At 43.9% G+C, this 22,845-nt stretch overlaps 1 protein-coding gene across 1 annotated transcript; it reads left to right on the forward strand.

The window, feature by feature from the left end:
- The first annotated feature begins 5,366 nt into the window (after positions 1–5,366).
- LOC126376370 (caskin-1-like) lies at positions 5,367–7,715 on the forward strand. Its single transcript, XM_050023694.1, has one exon. The coding sequence runs from the start codon at positions 5,367–5,369 to the stop codon at positions 7,713–7,715; it is 2,349 nt and encodes a 782-aa protein (XP_049879651.1).
- Positions 7,716–22,845: the final 15,130 nt, after the last annotated feature.

Raw genomic sequence — 22,845 nt, forward strand, 5'->3', positions numbered from 1 at the left:
CAACAAAAATAAATACCTAAAAGTGAAACTAAAGTTAATATAATAAATACTCAATATAATATAATAATCTACGAAGAAAGTTTAAATACATAAATCCTTTTTCCTTCAAGTTTTGGGGCTCCGTAACCAAATAAAATAAACCTCAGGTAAAAAAAAATATCCTGATAAATGTGGTGTTCATTTTTACCTGATTGAAACTAGCGTGTCTGTTGTGAGGTTTTGACGAAGAAAATGAAAATAAAGTGATTTTGGATATAATATAATCCATATTTACTAAAAATATACCCATATACATAGGGAAACGAAAATTTACCTATTTTATCCATCCATCAACAGTCTCCGTGGTCTAGTGGTTAGAGCGTTAGGCTCACGGTGGAGGTGCGGTTTCGATTCACAGTTCATAGATCTCAGGCTTTATTGAAGTACTTATTTCCTTTGTACTACTAAAGTGAAAAGGAAAAAGTACTTGATTATAAGTAGATTGCTTCTAAGTATTGCTAACACATACTAATACATACGTATTATTTCACATAATGGCTAGAGTCACCATTAATAAGAGACGCCTCTCTGTGGCCTAGTGGTTACAGCGTTAGGCTCACGATCTGGAGGTCCGGGTTCGATTCCCGATGGGGACATTGTCGAAATCACTTTGCGAGACTGTCCTTTGTTTGGTTAGGACCTTGCAGGCTTCAATCAATAAGAATAAGATGATTCATTGCTTCAGAGCACCGCAGATTTAATGTTTGGATTATAAATGATTAGCACGTGCTTAGCGGTGAAGGAAAATACCGTGAGGAAACTCACATTCCAAAGAAATGCGTTTTGGATGTGTGACCTAATCTGTATTGGGCTGGTTTTCCCTTCGCGGGTTGGAAGGTCGTCGGCAGTCGCTTCTGTAAAAACGCGGACCTGTCAAATCTTCAGGTTATGTAAGCGGACCTTGTGAAAACGATTCGACATACAAACCAATCATTCAGATCATGATTTTGAGTTGATCAAGTGGAATTTCCTGTCGGAAAAGTCATGAAAATTTTGGTATTTTTGAAAATGATTATCAATTGTATACTTTTGCGACGGAAAATTCCGCTTGACATCAACGCAGAACCATGGTCTGAATTATCCCTCAAAGTTTTCGTTACGATGTCACTAACACCCTGTATGTGGGTATGTGTGTCATAATGATATCATAAGCAGGCTATAATATCGACCGAAGTAGTCAATCAGTCTCTTGGTTCATTATCTGTAACAGATAACAAATGATTATGTTATCATTATCAATGTAATCCTGTCTTTCAATGGTTTGTTTATCAAACGGGGAGCGCCAGTTCGACCCTTTTTTGATGTGGCCTTTTTAACCCCCCTAAGTTCTGGTCAGATTGGACTTCTTTCCAGATTTGTCACAAAATCGCCTATGGTCTGTCAATCTAGGAGTACAAGCAGCTGAACGCATTCTATAGTTTTTCTTCATTCCCAGTTCAGCTGAGATGTGGAAGAGTAGGTCTTTGCTGGTTGCTTCTCCAACAGGTAGTGTCAGTTCGAACGCCGGTATCGAACTGGCACCAATGAATTATTTATTTTGAGTGCAGTTTTCACTAACACAGTTGGCTCGACCATTATAGACGGCGATACGGCTCACCACCTATCACGTTGGTCTAACAGAAAGCTCGGTGAGGCGTGGGTACTTAGTGCATCTTGTGATGGATGTACAATAAAGTGCAAAAGACTAATCAGTTTCTTGCAAAGTAATAAATTAACTGGTTGCACTTAAGACCTCCTGGTTACATGTCGTTTCTGTAATAGACCAAAAACACCTACGAAAACATAAGTTTTATAATTATGACTACTAATGCTTCATAATTTCACCACTGTTTCCAAATAATTCGCTGGGCTCAGTGACTACACTTTTGCTCTTTGATTGTACCTATGACTACCCCAATTAGTATAGTATAGTCGTCTTTTTCTATCGGTGGGTTGTGAGGTGAATTACCAACCTCATCAACCCTGGTGTCAGGGTTATTATCGAGCCGCCAAAGGCCCTTGACATGGCTCGTGTAACGACTACTAAATTACATCAGTAAGTAGTAACCGGGACTAACGGCTTAACGTGCCTTTTTGGTCAATCAGGTGATCAACCTGTAATGTCCTAACCAAATTAGGAATCATAAAGTGATTTTTGTGGTATATCTCCACCGGGATTCGAACCCGGGACCTCCGGATCGTGAGCTTATATTATATGTGCACTATGTTATCATTATCATATATATTTAATGCTTTAGAAACAGTCTTCTAGAGTTTAATACAACATTTTATTTGATAACATAACGTAATCATACTTTGCAAAGATAAGACAATTGCAATATATTGTACTTTGTAAAACCGATACCTTATGGTTATCTCTAATTATTTCCTTTGTGTTAATTAAAGAAAAACACACACTCATAAAATGATGCGCCCTTAATGCGTAGAATATGATAAAGACTGATACTAAGTAAAACACACTACACTGTTAGCCACCCAAAATCAAAAATCTGTCATATCATCTCTTACATTGTTTTAAGTTTACGGGAACTATGTCGGCGAGCTAGCCACAGTAAGACGCTATTCCGTTTACTCCGCGTTTTTATTTTTTTAATCCAGTAAAAATTAGTTTTTTAAGTTTTCAGTTCTTTTTTTTATTGCACTTTTATCTTCTTCTTTGTCGTGAAATGTGCCATATAAAATGTAACTTTTTATTGTTTTCTATTACTTACTTTTGTTTATTCTAAATTGTACATTGATATGTTATAATAGTACTGTTATGAAAGGCTAGCTCGCCGGTTTATTTAAAAGTGTTTGGTAATAACAAATGTTCAGGACCTCTGCGATACAGGGTTTCCCTAGTGCGGGGTCCACCAGTAATGTATACATGTTTAAGTTTTTGATAAATAAACATATTCTATTCTATTCTAATTAAAACACATAATAACGGGTTTCGGGTTCGGGTTCGCGGTAAGAACCCGTTATTATGTGTTTTAATATCATCTCTTGTTTTGACTCCGTATCATCATCTTCAGCCCACTGCAGTTCACTGCTGGATATCGGCCTCTCCCAAGGCACGCCACAAAGCCTTATCCTTAGGCCTGGTGGCCAGAAGAGCGGAAATATGCCGATTTGACCAATCACAGCGTTCGAGAGAGCGAAAAACGGAGACGCTCTGTCACTCTCTCCGTCACGGTGATTGGTCCGCCTAGCTCCGCGTCAATGGAAACGCAGCCTTAGCCTTACGTGCTTCGGGAGGCACGTTAAGCCGTTGGTCCCGGTTACTACTTACTGATGCAAGTACATAGTCGTTACATGAGTCATGTCAGCGGCCTATGGCGGCTCAATAATAACCCTCACACCAGGATTGATGAGGTTGGTAATTCACCTCACAACCCACACTCAAAGTGAGAGAGATATTAATAAAGTCCCATCCCCACTCACCTTTCGCCCGGACCGCATTGTTGAACAGAGACTACATATCTATTTATTCGCGTTAGTATTTACTTTCCATTGGGCGACTGCCATTTTGCTTATCAAGAACGGTACACAGAGCTAGATGAAATTTATGTTTGTCTGTGAATGTCTGATTGTGATGAGAGATGATGGAACAGGCACAGGTCACGTTTGGGATAGTCTCTCTCTTTATTTAAGAGCTGCGCTCTTGTCGGTGGAGTAATCGCCATTCCTCTCATCTTCCCGTCAAAACCTTCACCTCCTGATACGACACGACCTGCACCTTCTCTTTTATTTGTTTCATAAATGTTCTCCTAGATCTACCCTTTCCTCTCTTCCCTTCCATTTAATTTTAAGGCGTTGGTCCCGGTTACTGCTCACTGACGTAAGTTAGTAGCCGTTACAGGAGCCATGTCAGGGGCCTTTGACAGGTAAATAGTAACCCTCACACTAAAGTTGACGGGATTGGTAATTCACCCATATAAGATTTTCCTTCAAAAAGTATTTTTATACCTATATGTGACGTAGATACTAGGTACTTATATGTGTTAAAGTAAAAATAAATTCGGTACAATTTACCGTATATTTTTCTCGGACGAGGTACGTTTGTCGCTCACTAATTCAATCAGCAACAAAATATATCTTCGAGATTAGTTGCCTTCAAAAAATCCGGTACCGTTTTTACCGGAAAAAAAAACGTTCGACGAAACGGTAGACCCGTGAAAAATCTTTATTAAATCCCGCTTCAGCTAAATAAGTTCATTTGGGAAACGTATTTTTTTCGCCTTTTTTGTAAATTAGAAAACATTCTTGCCGATTTGTATGGCTTAGGTGGGGGTAATTAGTGATTGTCTTTTTTTAGGTCGGGGGGAGGGGTCGCGAATTGGCGAATTAAATTTTCTCTCTCACTAATGAAGGGCATTAAGATGGAAAAATCGGGTGGATTTAGAGTTGGATTAGCGATCTATACTGTTACTTATCAACGTCGACTCGGCGAAGGAAAAAACGGGACACAATTCCTCTCATTAGTAGCGAATGTTACGACAACGATAAAAAAAAACCAATTTATTTTATAGCTAGTTGATTTTAATAAGTACTAAATCAAATCAAAGCAAATGCATTTACTGTATTATACGTAAAGTTTACCTTTTCAAGTATTTCAATGGCCGTTATTCCTTCTGACACCTCCTAATTTTATTTTAAGATATACCTGTCATAGGAAAGGGACGGATGATTGACAACGGTTGCTTTTAAAATATATGAGTGAATTAATGAATATATATTAATGTATATATATATTATACATATACAAAAAAAAAAAAAAAAAAATAGTTATTGTTTAGATAATAATAAGATTCATATATATATATATAACTATTTTATTTCGTGTGCCGAATTAAAAGGTAAGTTAGTTAGCCTTGGGGTAGGGATACCCTAATTCCCGTGTGGAGTTGCTGATCTCCCATCGGGCGCGTCCCCAGGTGGCGGATAGGGGAATGCCCCCCCAGATATGGGGGGGTACCGGCTTCGGCCGGCGCGGACCAAAATCAGCAGGGGAGGGTGGTTGCTCTTCGTATCCCTCTGCGACCGCAGAGGGTACTGAAGATGCAACCTGGGGCTTCGGCCCGGCGTTGACAGGGGCGGCGGGTCCGGCAGCAATGCTGGGCAATGGCTTCGGCCACCGCCGGCCCGACCCGTAAACCAGACGCGTTGCTGTCTGGAACGGGGGCCGCCTCCGCACTGAGCGGAGGGGGCTGCGAGGAAGACAACCTCTATAAAATAATCACCCAAGCTTAAGGTCTGGCGCCTGCCGATGGGCTGAATGGTCAGAGGTTCTGGCAGCAAGGGCGCCCCGGGGAGGTCACCCCGGTCAGAAAAGACAAACAACAAAAATGAATAAGCAGATCCGAAATTCTAGTCCGCCGGCGGGCACTCCAAGCGAGCGACCCCGCCCCTCTTCGGAGGGCAAGCCCCAATCGTATACGGCGGGGGGCAAAGACTGCTTCGTAGGCCAGCAAGATGCTGGCCTCCGTGAACACGACTTAGGCAACGAAAACGGTTTAGGATTGAGCAAAAGTTTGGATGTGAGGGAACTGAGAAGTGGGAGAAAATCGGACAGAGTTCCGGGAAGAACAGACAAGGAAGCCAGGGTCAGTCTTACTAGTCTGTCGGTCGGGCGGGACGCGCTAATGGTGCTCCCCGGCCCGAGTAGGAAGGATGCCACGAGCGACGGAGAGGACACGGAGGGCTCCGTCGTTTCAATGAGATCGGTGGCTTCAGCAGGTTCCGGAGTCTCTCGCGCTGCAAAGCGTGCAAGACTGCCAGGGCCTGCAACAAACGGAGGGTCGCCGAAGTCGAAGCGCAAGCCTCGACCTAGGCAAAAACCAGAGATCGAGATAGATGATAACGATCCCTATCTATCCTCGGTATCAGTGTCATCCACACGATCCAAGGACACTCTGCCCAGGGTGGAGGACCTGGCGTCGGAAATGAGGGAACAGCCAGTGGCCGACCTAGGAGCTCGAATCCTCGAATCCATGGAGACGGTCACCAAAGTCGCGGATCACTCCAAGAACCTGAAGGGCAATTTTGTACGGTCCTTGAGGTTGGCGGCGATCACGGCAAAGGCTGCGGCTGACGAAATGGCGCAACGAACGGCGTCGATTGGCAGCGAGGGATGGCTTGAGAGGGAAAACGCAAACTTGCGCTCCAAACTCTCAGGGGTGGAGGATAGGCTTAAGACCCTGCAGGCCGAGATGGAGCTTCTCCGCCAGCGGGAGCGCGCGCCTCCTAGAAAAGAGGACAGAAGACAGCCCGCCAGGGGCGCCGATGAAATCCTAATGGATCGCATCGGAGCCCTTGTCGAAAACAAGCTGGCTGCCTTCAAGGCGGAACTACTCCCAGGCCGAGCCATCAGGCCGCCCCTGGGTAAGAGGCTGGTGACAAGCGACGCTCCAGCAGCGGCGCTACCACCACCGCCGCCACCTAAGCCGAGAAGGGGCTCTGACGAGATCCTCATGGATAGAGTTGGAGCCCTGATCGAGAGGAAGCTGGCCGACTTCAAAGCTGAGCTGTATCCGGACAGGGTCCGCAGACCGAACCAGGAACCAGCTCCAGTCGCTCCAGTAGTGGCGCCTGCGACAGCAGCGCCCAAGAAGAAGAAGAAGAAGAAAGCAAAAAAGGGTGGGAAGAAAGGTGCCAACCTGCAGCCGCCCCCAGTGCCGAAGGGTGCTCCGGCAGTGACAGCGACAGTAGCGGGTCCCTCAGGACTTCAGACCCGTTCATGGGCCCAGGTCGCGGGCAAGAAGCCTGCCTCTCGACCATCTGAGAGGGCAGCTGCTTCAAAGCCCAAACCGGCTAAGCCACAAAAGCCAGCCCAACAGGCGAGCAGTGTTAGAGCCAAGCCAGCTCGGCCCCCTAACACTGCTGTTGTGGCCGTGACTGTCCCCGAAGGGGCTGACACCACCTATGCTGCGGTCATGGGTGCAGCAAAGCAGCGCGTGAGTCTCGCAGAATGCGGGATCTCTGATCTTCGGCAGAAGAGGGCTGCGACCGGTGGACTGATCCTAGAGGTCCCTGGTCCTGACAGTGCTAGGAAGGCAGATGACCTCGCCGCGCGCCTGCGCAGCGCTCTCACGGATATGAATGTGCGCATATCGCGTCCGGTGAAGACTGGCGAGATCAGGGTCACGGACTTTGATGAGTCCGTAACCCAGGCTGACATCGCTTCTGCGATCGCGGACCAGGGGGGCTGTTCGCGGGAGGATGTCAAAGTCGGAGAAATCCGCCTTTCGCCACGGATGATGGGCACAGCTTGGGTTAAGTGCCCGCTCATCGCTATCCGCAAACTCGCAGGCACGGCGAGGCTAAGAGTGGGGTGGGCGTCGGCGCGAGTCCAGGTGTTAACGGCTAGGCCGTTGCAATGCTTCAAATGCCTGGAGATGGGACATGTCAGATCTCAATGTCCCAACGCCGAGGACCGCAGCAGCTGCTGCTACAAATGTGGCCTGACTGGTCACAAAACAGGCAGCTGTCAAGCACGCGAGCCCAAGTGCCCGGTCTGTACAGACCTCGGGCGACCGTCGAATCACCGACTGGGTAGCCAGCAGTGCACCCCTCCTAAGAGGAGAAAGGGCAGAGGACAGCAGCAGAATCCTCAACCCAGCCGTGACGTAGCGCCATCTTCGCGCCAGGGCGAAAGCCCACCGGAGGCTATGGAGGCCCAAGATTCCCTCCCCTAAGAGTCCTTCAGTGCAATCTGAACCACTGCCGCGCAGCTCAAGACCTACTGCTGCAGACGCTCGCGGAGTGGTCGATTGCACTGACAGTTGTCGGAGAACCCTACCGCGTTCCGGACCATCCTCGATGGTTCCCAGGCGATGGCGGTTCCGTGGCTATACACTGGGGAGGAGGACGAAGCGACCCTCCCTGTTCCCTGCTCTGCAGTGGACAGGGATTCGTCGCAGTGGAATGGGGGCATTTGGCGGTGGTCGGATGCTACATCTCGCCCAATTGTCGCCTCGAAGCATTCGAGTCTTACATGGACTCGGTGGCAAACTGCATCCGCAGCTGCCGCCCTCGTCCGGTGCTTGTGCTGGGGGATTTCAATGCCCACGCCAGACAATGGGGAGGTGCTCGGGACACACCAAGGGGCGAGACTCTGCAGGAGTGGGCGGACGGATTAGACCTGCGTTTGCTAAACCAGGGGTCCGTAAGCACCTGTGTGCGGTGGCAGGGGGAGTCGATCGTCGACTTGTCGTGGGCGACTCCCGCTGCAGCGCGCTTAGTGTCCGGTTGGCGAGTGGCGGAGGAGCTGGTCACTCTCTCCGACCACAGACATATCATCATCGATGTCTCAGTTCGCCAACCGGAACGCTCTCAGAGTGACGTGGGACCACCGCGCCGTTGGTCCCTGAAACTACTTGACCAGGACCTCCTTGTAGCGGCGGCCAACGTCGCCTTGTGGCCGGGCGGAAGGATCGCTTCCGACCCTGAACAGGAAGCGTCCTGGTTTCGGAGCGCGATGACGTCCATATGTGACGCGTCGATGCCCCGAGTGAAGGCCCTAATCCGGAAGAAGGTGTACTGGTGGTCAGAGGAATGTGCGCATTTGCGAGTGGCATGCCTCCGAGCCCGACGCCAGTACACCCGAACAAGAAGAAGACGCCGAGCCACGCCGGAAGAAAAAGCCGATGCCTATGCGACATACAGAGAGGCGACAAAGGTGTTCCAATTCGCCGTCTCTGACGCAAAGGCTCGGGCATGGCAAGAGCTCCTGGAAGATCTGAGCAGGGACCCATGGGGCCGCCCGTACAAACTAGTACTGGGCAAGCTCCGGCCGTGGGTACCTCCCTTAACGGAGACAATGGACCCTGTTCTACTGCGGACAGTGATTGACTCACTGTTCCCTAGGGTCCAGGACAGCACTCCTGTCACCCCATCCTCTGCAGATCCTATACCTTGGTCTGCACAGTTTGAGGTGTCGCAGGACGAGCTTGACCGAGCTGTCAAACGCTTAAGAGCCAAGAACACCGCCCCAGGTCCTGACGGAATTCCGGGACGGGCCTGGGTGCTGGCTCTTACCGTCCTTGGAGACAGATTGAGGCAACTCTACACCTCTTGCCTCCGCGAAAGCCTTTTCCCCTCCGGGTGGAAAGACTCGAGCCAGGTTCTCCTGAGGAAGGAAGGCAGGGCTGCAGACTCTCCCTCTGCATATCGTCCCATATGCCTACTCGATGAGGTCGGCAAACTGTTCGAACGAATAGTAGCCGACCGAATCGTCGATCATCTGGTGCTGGAAGGTCCCAACCTATCGGAGTACCAGTTCGGCTTCCGACGGGGTCGATCGACAGTGGACGCGATTCTTCGCGTCCGCTCTCTGTCCGACGAGGCCGTATGCCAGGGCGGGGTGTCGTTGGCGATAAGTCTAGATATCGTCAACGCGTTCAACTCCCTGCCCTGGCAGGCGATTAGGGAGGCTCTGGTGTATCACCAAGTACCTCCCTATCTCCGAGAGATAGTTGGCGCCTATTTACAGGACAGGCACATAACGTATGTGGGACGAGATGCAGAGGTACATCGGAGGCCGGTCTATTGCGGGGTCCCTCAGGGGTCCGTCCTGGGTCCCCTGCTTTGGAACCTAGCCTACGACCCAGTCCTGAGAGTCGATCTCCCCGCTGGCGTGCACGTTGTCTGTTACGCGGACGACACGCTTGTGCTGGCCAATGGAGACAGCTTCGAGACGACGGCTCGGCTTGCCGAGTTGGGGGTGGCATGTGTTACCCGGAGAATACATGATCTTGGCCTCCAGGTAGCGCCGCACAAGACCGAGGCGCTGTGGTTCCACAACCTCTCACGGGGCGAGGAACCACCAGACTCGTCGATTCGCGTCGGCGATGCTCAAGTACGGGTTGGTAGGCACATAAAATATCTTGGCCTTATCCTGGATGGTCGGTGGGATTTCTGGGAACACCACAATCGCCTGAACACCAGAGTCGAGAAGGTGATTGGCGCACTACATCGCATACTACCCAATCTCGGTGGACCGAGAGAGGGAGTACGGCGCCTCTATGCCGGAGTAGTGCGATCGATGGCACTCTACGGTGCGCCTGTTTGGGCCTCTAGCCTGACAAGCGACCAACGGCACAAACTTAACAGTTTACAGCGGAGAGTGTCCATCAGAATCGTGAGGGGATATCGCACGATATCATACGAGGCTGCTATGCTCCTGGCCCGATGCCCGCCTCTAGACATCTTGGCGGACATGGATGCGCGAACGTACCATCTTGCTCGCAGCATCCGCCAGAGAGGAGAGCCTCAGCGTGCTGTGGAGAGGCTCAAAGAGCACGAGCACCTAAAAGCGCTCGAGGAATGGAGAGTGCGACTCGAAGGGCCACGACCCTCACGACAGCGAGTCGTCGGGGCAATACTTCCATCTTTTGCCCCGTGGATGGATAAGTGCTGGAACGGCTCGTATCGGCTGACGCAAGTGCTCACCGGACACGGCTGTTTCGGTCACTATCTACACAGGATTGGTCGCGAAACATCAGCGCAATGTCATCACTGTAGTGACGATGAGGATGATGCCCAGCATACGCTCGAAGAATGTCCGGCGTGGAACACGGAACGACGCACCCTGATCTCAACGATTGGGGCTGATCTTTCTCCCCCAGCAGTAGTTGCGGCTATGTTGTCGGGAGAAAGTCACTGGAGGGCCATGGTCACTTTCTGTGAGTCCGTCATGACCCAGAAGGAGGCTGCGGAGCGAGATCGGGAGAGGAGGGATCCCGCCCGGAGAAGGCGACGTCGGCGACGCGCGGTAGCGGCAGTAGCCGTGGCTGTCTAGCCGAGTCCGCCCTGTAGCACCGGGTGCAAGAATAGGGCTACGGTACCCCCTGCCTGTCGTAAGAGGCGACTGAAAGGGGACACTGGAGATCGTGGGTGGTAAGGGCGGGGGCCCGAACCGCCCAACACACGGTCTCCGGGAGGGACGGCAACGCGACATGGCCTCGCGTTGCTGTAAATGCGAGATGGCGTAGGGGTGGGGACCTACCCCGGGACGCGCATTTTTTATAGCAGGCGCGAGGGAAGCACCGGTGCGTTCGCTAGAGATCCCGGAGCTTCCCGACATGCGCAGCAGAGGGCCATCGGAGGGGTTTTAGTCGGTAAGAGTCCGACATAACCTCGTCACTCCCCCGGGTGGCGAGGTATCCATGAGGATTTCCCCTTCGTTACCAAAAAAAAAAAAAAAAAAAAAAAAAGGGATACCCTAATTGGAATATAGTCATACGTGTTTGTGTAAGTAGTACAGATACGTCCAAAACGTCGAATGTGTAAAAAATATAACATAACATAACAAATACTTTATTGCACAAACAGGAAAAAAACAAAATACAAAACAAAAGAGAAATAAAATGAGTACAATAGAAACAAATATAAATACAAATATGTATCTATATACTGACTGATTGACTCGCTCTTCACGAAATCTATACTACAAGAGTTATATTTTGCAAGGTTTTAGGACTTGACGCACACTAAGACCGGATTTTGCGAAATTCAACCCCAAAGGGGGTAAAAAGGGGTAGCAAAGTTTGTATGAAACTTCTACAGTTCTAATAGTAGGGTTTCATGCGCGTAACTCGCGGGTTACGGCTAGTTACGTCATTATTATCATCATCTACCTAGCATTATCCCGTTTTTCACAGGGTCCGCTTACCTAACCTGAAGATTTGACAGGTCCGGTTTTTTACTAAAACGACTGGCTGTCTGACCTTCCAACTCGCGAAGGAAAAGCCAGCACATTACAAGTTTGGTCACATACCTTAGAAAATGCATTTCTCGGGAATGTAGGTAACGGTTAGTTACGTATTTAAGTAAATACTATAAAGTAAATAAGTAGGTAGGTACCATCAAAGCGCTGACTTCATCCGGACGTTTACGAAGCATTCCTTTGGAACGAAAAGCTAATCAACCACATTTATTACAAAACATTAATCCAGATTAAAAAAAAACTTCAAAAGGGCGAAACAAAGGGAGCCAACGGCAAATATTAAATTACTCAATATTTCATACCGATACTAATTTTGCTATCTTAACCCTTCGCCGCGGAACGACAGAAAATATTACCGAAAAAAAATGGCGGCGCCAGAAGAAAAAACGTCCCAGGCCTTAATTGACATTCTTTATGACCGTCAGTCTTAGGGATATTTTTTAATTAGATATATTTTATGGGTTTTTTTCCGAAAGGGGAATGAGGAATAAAGGGTTAACATTTGTTTGAGCAGGGGGGGTCAATATTAGGTTCCTTGTAATCGGCCGAGAAAAAATGGTCGATTAACCCCTCTTTCCCCTTGACGTTAATTTAGGTTCATTGGTTGGGGCACAAAGGTGCGACGAACCCCTTAACTATGTCTTTGCTAAATGGGTTATTCTTCCAGCGGCGATTAACTATTGTTAAGTCGAAATGAAACTCTTTTGTGGATTTTTCTTACAGTTTGAATTAAGAAGAATATTTCTAATCGATAGGTATGATACGATATATGTTTTCACTGAATAGGAACATAGAATAAGGAATAACTAACCAGGAATAAAAGAAATATAGTTACAGATAGATAATGTATGGGATTGACATAATGGTGAAATGTCGAATAAAGTATACAAGATATTTACACCTTATATTATGTGTTATATTTATCTTATATGTTATCTTATTTCAGGAATGACTAGATATAATATTATTATAATAACTATGCCATCTTCCTAGCGTTGTCTCGTTTCTCACAGGGTCCGCTTACCTAACCTGAAGATTTGACAGGTCCGGTTTTTTACAGAAGCGACTGCATGTCTGACCTTCTAACACGCGAAGGCAAAATCAGCTCAATACAGGTTAAGTTTGTTTCGTTCACCGCTGAGCACGTGATATTCATTTATGAACCAAATATAAATTCGAAAACAAATTCGACAATCATTATTGAGGCCTGTGCTGGATTCGAACCTGCGACCTCAAAGTGAGAGGCAAGCGTTTTACTAACTGGGCTACCATGGCTCCTAATAATAACTATTTAAGTATGTATGTGTGTATTTTTGTTAGTAATATAACCTTGTCTGCTTCAATTTTCTGAGAAATACGACTCTTTGTTTTAGTAACGTGAATCATATGATCAGAATTGGGGTCATTAACTTCCTTCGTTTCGATCGTTTGACCTCACGTTTTCCTTAATATAGGAAAAAAAAATCCACAAAAAATGTTGAGTTCTATGACCTATGGTGTAATATTGTTTAAAGTTTCGTAACGTAAGATTCTCTATAGAATTATTATGACACGTATGACTGGCAAGATAAAAATATCCAGAAGCAAATTGGCCAAGTGACTAGAAAATGGCGGTAAACCGCAAGTAGGTACCTAACTAATTAAAAAAAAAACTGTCAAGACCACGTGACCGCAACCTTGACAACGTATTGATAATATAATTATTGTCGACCTTGCACTAATTACTTAACGATGTCTATGTAGATGCACATAATTAAGGAAACATTATTTTATTAGTCATTAATGATAATTGTGTTAGCATTTCTTCTTAACCATTTATTGACATAAACATAGGTCCATAAAAGACCTATTCCGAGAAAGCTTTAGACCCCACCGGGATTTAAACCCGGGGCCTCCGGATCGTGAGTCCAACGCTCAACCACTGGACCACGGAGGCCGTTTTAGTCCACTGAAATCAATTTTGTCACTTTGAATTCATATTTGGATCGTATATAATTGATATCACATGGTTTCGAGGACTTGTACTATAACAGGATTACAAAAGGAGTATCGGCAGCGGCAGAGGAAGACCTAGAAGAGAGAGAACATTGACCGAATTGAAGATGTTGATGTTGTGATGTTGGTGATGTGTGTCTTAAAGGTTGCCTGGAAGAGATTGCTACTTAGCAATACGGCCGCCTATTGTACTAATTCTATTTCTCTTTTGTTTTTTCCTGTTTGTGCAATAAAGTATTTGTTATGTTGTTATGTTATGTTATGTCTCTAGAAAAGGTTTAGTACGATGAAACGATTGATGAATGTGTAGGAAGCAAAAGAAATGTGTCAGTATCGATCTCTCGATGCAAATAGAATTCTCTACTCTCTGCTTATCTCGGTGGGAAATAGGTGTGAGTTTAAATATGTGTATGTGTCGATGATTAAAATTTGTGCTACCGAGAAATTAATCCCATATATTTTTATCACTGTCACCTTTCTAAAACGTTTTTAACTTGGCTGACCTTAGTCTATCACGGATTTTAATGTAACATAGAATCATGCCTGAACCCCCAAAAACGAAGAGCTGTGTCAGTCAGTCCTTTCAGTCGGTTTAAGTCCTTTGTAATGGGAAGCGAGGCTATTACTAGGAACCGTTTTAGCTGTAAAACAGCGCAAAAGATACGTAAAAACAGCTTTAATAAATAGCCTTTAGAAAGATTAGGATCAGAGTAGAAGAAAGAACAATTTAAAAAAGCAGTTAGTTTTAAAATTTTTAAAAAACGAACTTTCCCCGGAGCGGTGCGTCACTGGTACTGAGTTCATCTTGCGATGGATGTACCTCTGTACAACATAGATTGCGCTGTACACATTTTCTTTCGTTAAACCTTCTAATTTTATGGATAATAGACATGCGCATCTTTTAGCTTTGTTTTAAGATGAATGAACTTTGACGACTCAATACTAAACCTGACACCAGGGTTGCTGAGGCTGAAAATCCACCTCATAGCCCACACGATAGAAGAACATATTGGAGAAGTCATAGGTAGCGGTGGTGCAATGGGCACGGAATAATACCCTTGACACTACCGGTGGTGCCATCATGTAGTGTCAAGGGTCCGCGGGGTTATTATTTTGGTCAAAATAAAGAGAAGCAATTTAGGTACGTACCTAGCAACATAATTCTATACTTAATGTGTTCCAAATATCAAGCAACAATTATGTTTATCTATACTTCTGCCATTATATTGTATTTTGCAATTATGTACTTACCCGAGTAATGAGAAAATAGGTTATTATCACGTTAAAGCTGCACAACGCCATCTATATTGCATTTGGCGAAAGTAGCCTGGAAAGTCCTTCATTGAAATAGGTATAGTTGTGAGCATATGTTTCAGTATGTTGTTATTCTAGTAGAGCATCGTTAGGATTGCAAAAAAAATGTTCACTAAACCATTTGGCACAGTGACACAAAATGACATTAGAATAACCGTTGCTAAGCAACAATTTTTTGCGCGCGAATTGAATATTCTACACGGCATATGTTAGAGGTCTCTGACCTTTATATACCTACTATGAAAACGATTCTACGGATATAGGTATGTATATAATAGGTACTAGTCTAAGAGGTATCTGTTGTCTTTAATGAAATATTGCGAAATAGTTTGATTCAGTTTATGTGCTGGACTTAACGCCACGTTTGGAACGCTTGACTCTCACTTTAAGGTCGTAGGTTTGAACCCCAACACGGCCTTAACCAATGATTCTCCAATTTGTTTTCGAATTCATATTGGGAATTTAAATGATTATCACGTGCTCAACGGTGAAGAATAATATCACGAGGAAACCCACACTCCAGAGAAATGCATTTTCGGAGGTATGTAAGTAACTTAACCTATGGTTTTGCCTTCGCGGGTTGGAAGGTCAGATAGGCAGTAGCTTCTGTAAAAAACTGGTCAAATCTTCAGCTGTAGAAAACTATCATGAGGAAACCCAAATTTCGAGAAATGTATTACGGTGGTAGGTAGATAAGTTACCTAATTTGTATTGGCCTGATTTTACCTCCACAGGCAGCCGCTGCTATAAAAAACCGTATTAACTGTCAAAACTTCATGTTAGATAAGCGCACCCTGTAAAAATTAGAATAACGCTAGGGAGATCTTCTTCTTCTACCGTGTGGGTTGTGAGGTGGAGTACTAACCTCATCAACCCTGGTGTCAAGGTTATTATTGAGCCGCCAAAGGCCCTTGACGTGGCTCATGTAACGACTACTTATTTACATCAGTAAGTAGTAACCGGAACCAACGGCTTAACGTGCCTTCCGAAGCACGGATCATCTTACTTTTGGACAATCAGGTGATCAGCCTGTAATGCCCTAACCAAACTAGGGATCACAAAGTGATTTTTGTGATATGTCCCTAGGGTTACTATTGAGAGTGAGAGCGACTACTTACATCAGCGAGTAGTAACCGGGACCAACGGCTTAACGTGCCTAGGAAGCGTGTGTAGGAAGATGTTAACTGTCGTTTGTCACTATGTAAAGAAAAAAAATGTTGACGTCATCAATGGAATTCGGCGCTTAATGTCACTTGATGGCGCCATTTTTTTTTTTCAAGTTATAAAAGAAAAAATCGACCTTCTCTGTATTGTGATAGTGATTATAATTCCATAATAAAAATGAAAATTCTGACAGCGCGTAGGGTGCCAAAGAATTTTGATCTGCACCTTTAGTATGCATTGAGCTTTGATATTGCTAAGCAAATTCATTCAAGGACTGATAACTGTATAATGCGCCCACGCATAAACTCCGTTTTAAAATAATAATCACCGTTTAACGGTATTACAAACTCTTCATGTATAAAAATAACGTTTTTTTTCCACATTGACCGATTTGAGAAGACATACAGTTAGATTTAGTACCTATTTATTTCGGGAAATATAAATTCTACAGTCGGGTAAGAGTGAGAGCCCGCAGCGCTTCCCATATGTCCGGCCAAGTAGTGAAAGGCTTTAATTAAACATACAAAAAATACAAGAAAAAATGTATAATGTGATGACAATGTGTGTTTATAATGTGATGTAATGTGTAATGTATTAAATACACAAGAATAGAAAGTTATTTTTACGAAGCAGAGTGAAAGTAACAAATAACTCGTATCATTCGTCATCATAGTTTTGCAACAATGAAAACAAAAAGTATATGAAATAAGCTCATTAATTTAATGAGCCATTAGCATAATTGTCATCTTGTAATATACTAACAGAACGATAGATCGTAGATTGGCAGTCGCTTCTGCAAAAAACCGAACCTATCAAATCTTCAATGTAAGCGAGCGGACGAACGGGATAATACTAGGGAGATAATGATAATTTTTATTAATATTATTATTTGTTTGTCGTTTCCATATTTTAGAAATATCAAGTCCCGGACTTTTAGAAGGCGTGCGTGGGGCCGAAATCAACACATAGAGGCCCCTTAAGTCAATTTAATCTAAAAGTTGTGTGACACCAACCGGCGGTTATCCCTGTATGCACTATGGGAGTACACCCAAAGACAATCCCCGGTTCGTGTAAAAGTACTGCAGACTATTATTATTATCATCATCAGCCTATTAACGACCCCACTGCTGGGGCACGGGCCTTCCCTATGGATGGATAGGGAGATCGGGCCTAAAACCACCACGCGGGCCCAGTGCGGATTGATGGTTATTAACGACTGCTAATGCAGCCGGGACCAACGGCTTAACGTGCCTTTCGAAGCACGGAGGAGCTCGAGATGAAAACTTTTTTGTGGTCACCCATCCTATGACCCGCCTTTGTGAAAGTTGCTTAACTTCAACAATCGCAGACCGAGCGCGTTAACCGCTGCGCCACCGAGCTCCTTACTATTAAATCTCTTTTTATTCTCGTGACGTATTAAAGACGAATTCCCTAGAGTCTAAAATGACGACAAAAAAAGAAACTACCATTTCTTAGAATACGATAAAGACCAGTGTCGGTCTGAGTCATCACATTATGGTCTAAATGCTCAGGTAGAAAGTAGACCCTCTGACTCATTTAATGACCACTCACAAATGGCTATGGCTACCAGTTTACGCAGCAAATGTTTCACAAGTCTCAATACATTAGCCAAAGACATGTTTATATGAAATAGTTTTTGAATTATGAGGGGGTCAAAAGTGGCTCCAAATGGTTCGTGTAATATTACACACGGTGTTGCTCGCCAGTTCTGTTACTGGAACTTGGCTTGACACGCAGCCGCGTGTCTAAATACATATACTATTCTCTATTCTATTCTATTTCTGTTTTGTTTTGTATTTTGTTTTTTTTCCTGTTTGTGCAATAAAGTATTTGTTATGTTATGTTATGTTATACGTCGTTATCTCCCTAATCTTCTTCTTATCGTGTGGGTTGTGAGGTGGAATACCAACCTCATCAACCCTGGTGTCAGGGTTATGATTGAGCCGCCAAAGGCCCCTGACATGGCTCATGTAACGATTACTCACTTACATCAGTAAATAGTAACCGGGATCAACGGCTTAACGTACCTTCCGAGGCACGGATCATCTTAATGTCCTTGCCAAACTAGGGATCACAAAGTGATTTTTGTGATATGTCCCCACCGGGATTCGAACCCGGGGCGTCCGGATCGTGAGTCCAACGCTCAACCACTGGACCACAGAGGCCGTTATCTCCCTAGTGTTATTGTTATTTCTTACACCATCCCACTGCAGGTCAAAGGCCTCTCCTGTTCTTCCACTTCCCCCTATCTAGGGCTTTCTCTTTCCAAGTATCAAAAAAAGATGAGTTTTTTTTTCTTGCTAGTGTTTGCTAGTAGGTTTTATAATACCATGAGGTTTTATTATGACCAAAACATAAATCAACGATACGCTGTTATGAAGGTCATCATCATCTTCCTATCCCGTTCTCACAGGGTCCGCTTACCTAACCTGAAGATTTGCCAGGTCCGGTACTAAATATAATAAATAATACTTAATGTATTAACAAACAAAGGAATTGTGTTCCTTTATGACACGATAGATCGTTGTATTGTGTGAGCTGTTAGTGTAATAAAAAACTTACTATAACAAACAACATAATATAATTTAAAACAAAATAAAAATAAAATTAAACAAAATATTTACAAATAACAATCTTAAATATAAAATAAAATAATAATTTTATCATCAAAAATTATTTTTTAAAATAAAGTAATAATTTTATTATCAAAAATTATTTTTTATACCAATATTTTTATTATTATTTTCATCTTAGGATTATTATAATTGTGACAAGTAGCTGTAAGTTGTTTTCTAAGTACTTGTGATTCTGCCCATCCCGTTAGAGGTTGCGGGCAGTGGTATAAAACAGTTACGTCTTGTTGTGGAAGTATAGATATAGAAACAGATAGCTACCTACTGATATCATTCTTATCAGTAACGATTGTATTGTTATTATAACTACCGCAAAGAACATCGAACCTTCAAAACAAAACAGAGTAGGGTCATTCTTCTTTTTTATCGACAATAAGAAGTCATTTTCTCGTTATATCGGATTTAACATCTTTCATTATAACGGCAATAAATATTTAAAAAACATCATATAGAGATGTGTCTGTAGAGGAGTATTTAGTGTTTCTCTTTATCTTGGTAATATACTGTTCCTTGCAGGCGCATTGCAAAATATATTGTGACAGAGTGGCCCTTTTCATCGGAGACAGCATTTCGATTTACCACTCTGTCACAGAATTTTGTGAAAAACAACCAAGCTACGTTAATCACTAATCGAGGAACCGATTAGTATTTCGCTAGTATTTTAAGTATAATAAGATAACTATATTTTTGGACAATGGAAAGATTAAATAAAATTCTAAAACATGCTATGTTATAGCAGAGCGAAGGACAGATCATTGTCGATAAAAAAGAAGAACGACCCAGTAGAGTCATAATTCAACAATTATTATCAAAACGATAATGATAAGATAACAGATAAACATAATTATATTTTTATCTAATTTTTGTTGAACTAGAAACTAGTTAACGGGAATATTGAATCATGTTCACCTAGTCGTCTGTGTTTTTATCACAGGCGTCTGTGCAATGGCTAGATAGATATTGGTGCTGATTCCTGTAAACACCTTCTAATTTTATGTTATGTTAAACCTGTCATTTTCTTACCCGCCGAAAAGGAAAGGGACGGGTAATCGACAGGCATAAAATTTATGGATCACACGTCAATTTTAGGCACGAATCTAAAACAACCGACTAAAAATTTTACATTGATCAACAACCCGACCTAATTAAGTTGACAGCATACTTCAAAGGCTTTGCATACCAATAAGATACCTCTTTGATTCGTTCGGATTATTCATTCATCCACTCATTCATTTTAAAATTAACAGTTGTTAATCATCCGTCCCTTTCCTTTTCGGCGGATAAGAAAATGACGGGTGTAATTTAAAATAAAATTAGGAGGTGTCTGCAGGAATCGGGGACATTGAATGATTAACAAATCACAAGTTCTAGGTTCGATTCCCTTTTGGGGAGCGCTGAAGGCTCTCACCCGGTACAACGTTTAAGACAACAGGCCTGAGGGTGCCCAGTTGGGCGCAAACCTCGGCTCAGGGCGTCGTCTGAGAGGAAAAATATTTGAAAGAATTAATCGACCCTAGTGGGTCGATAGCGATAAGCGCTGAATGAGGGAAATCGTCGACCACGCCGGCGGGGTCGGTATCGGGGACCTGAAGTGTTTGGTGTCGCGAGCTGATTGGCTGCCTCTATTGCTAGAGTAATCGGGTCGTCGGGATCGTATATTACGTCCTTCGGACGCCGATACTTTTCCGTACCGTCCTGGTTCGATTCCCAAGGTCAGTAGAAAAGTATGTCTTTCTTCTTGTGTGGGTTGTGAGGTCAATAACTGAGCTCATCATTCCTGGTGTCAGGACTACTATTGAACCGTTGCTGCTTACATCAGCTCAAGCATGATTTAAAAAGGGATTGTGCCGTCTACAACAATGTTGTACTATGTACGGTCACGAGCATTAATATATATACGCTTTTGTACCATGTCACATTAACTTTTTTGACAAATTGAACTGTAAGTCTCACTAAATGTCAAATATGTTAGTGCGACAGAGTCCTAAAGTAGGTACATTATATTGCTCATAACTGTACATGATCAATATAACTCATCCGGTTTGAATACCGGTGGGGAGATATCACAAAATTTGTGATCCCTAGTTTCGTTAGGACATTACAGGTTGATCACCTGATTGTCCGAAAGTAAGATGCTCCGTGCTCGGAAGGCACGTTAAGTCGTTGGTCCCGGTTACTACTTATTGATGTAAGTAGGTAAGTAGTCGTTACATGAGCCATGTCAGGGGCCTTTAACGGCTCAATCATAACTCTGACACCAGGGTTGATGAGGCTGGTATTCCACCTTACAACCCACACGATAGGAAGAAGAATATGACACATGTTATATTCTCTCTCACGACTTTATCCCAATTGGGGTAGTCAGAGGTGCATACAAGATCTTTCTGTTAGACCAACGTGATAGGTAGGTGAGCCGTATGGTAGAGCCAACGGTATTAGTGAAAACTGCATTTAAGATTAATAACTCATTGGTGCATGTTCCGGTGCATTGGTGTGTGGTCCAGGTTCGATTCCCGATGGCGACATTGTCAAAATCACTTTGTGAGACTGTCCTTTGTTTGGTAAGGACTTTTCAGGTTTGAATCACCTGATTGTCCAAAAAAGTAAGATGATTTCGTGCTTCGGAGGGCACGATAAGCCGTTGGTCCCTGCTATTAGCCGTAAAAACACCTCCACCAACCCGCAGAGGAGCAGCGTGGTGGAGTATGCTCCATACCCCCTCCGGTTGATTGAGGGGAGGCCTGTGCCCAGCAGTGGGACGTATATAGGCTGTTTATGTATGGTGCATGTTCGGTACTGGGGTTTAAACCGGCGCTCCCCGTTTGAGAAGCAAGCGAGTGAACCACAATGTATCCCTAGGCATGATTTTACTTCGATGCTAGCAGGAGACTTCTTAGTATTCGATCGTACGGTCACGAGCATTAATATGTATTAATGGTATACACTTTAATACCATGTCACATTCACTTTTTTGACAAATTAAACCGTAAGTCTCACTAAATGTCAAATATGATAGTGCGACAGGGTTCTAAAGTGGGTATATGATATTGCTCATGACTGTACATGTCTTTGACATGTCTCCATGCTAAATCATACGTGACGGAATGTACAAAGTAGTTCTTATTGTACGTGCAAAATTACATTGAACATCGATGAATTAGCTTAGGCTGACAAAACTAAAAACTAAGTACACGGCAAATGGCTTATATTCATCAATATATTAAATTACGCTTTAATATTGCTGAATATAAGCCTAGTTAATATATTAATGTATATAAGACATTTGCCATGTACTTAGTTAAGAGTCTTTTTGTAATTATTTCTTTTTATTTTGGTGCAATAAAGTGTATTTGTATTGTATATGTTACATCTGGGGCCTGTTTAATAAAACTTACAATTGTAAATTACAATGACAATTTGATGTACATTGCGGAGTTTGTGATCACAAATATTTTGCAGTTTCATATTAGCTACGTAATGAACACCAAATTGTCGTTGTAATTTACAATTGTAAGTTTTATTAAACAGGCCCCTGTTATTTTCTTATCCGCCGAAAAGGAAAGGGACGGATGATAAACATTAAAAGGTAGCTTCTGTGCTGAACAGGGAGGGAACAAAAACATAGAGCACGTTCAGCTTCCCGGGTATGTCGTAAAATCCGACAGAGAGATCGTGTCCTTTCTAACATGACGAGCAATTGTTATGGGCTATCAGCTGATCCATTGTCACCATAAGGTTCATCATATCCACCTTAGACTTCGTATCAACAGTGGCTGCAAATTGTCTTTGATTACTTGTGCCTCTGCTCACCCTATTACGGACTATGGGCGTGAGCTTGTGTGTTTTTGTATGTACACCTATTCGTATTATAAAGAGAAAGTTTATCGTGTCTGGGGCTTCCCCTCAGACATTGTTTTTTATATACGTAATCGCGTATATAATAATTCTATGCTTTAGCTAGTGTACAAAATG

The sequence above is a fragment of the Pectinophora gossypiella genome, chromosome 20 (assembly GCF_024362695.1).
Source record: "Pectinophora gossypiella chromosome 20, ilPecGoss1.1, whole genome shotgun sequence".
Lineage (NCBI taxonomy): Eukaryota > Metazoa > Arthropoda > Insecta > Lepidoptera > Gelechiidae > Pectinophora > Pectinophora gossypiella.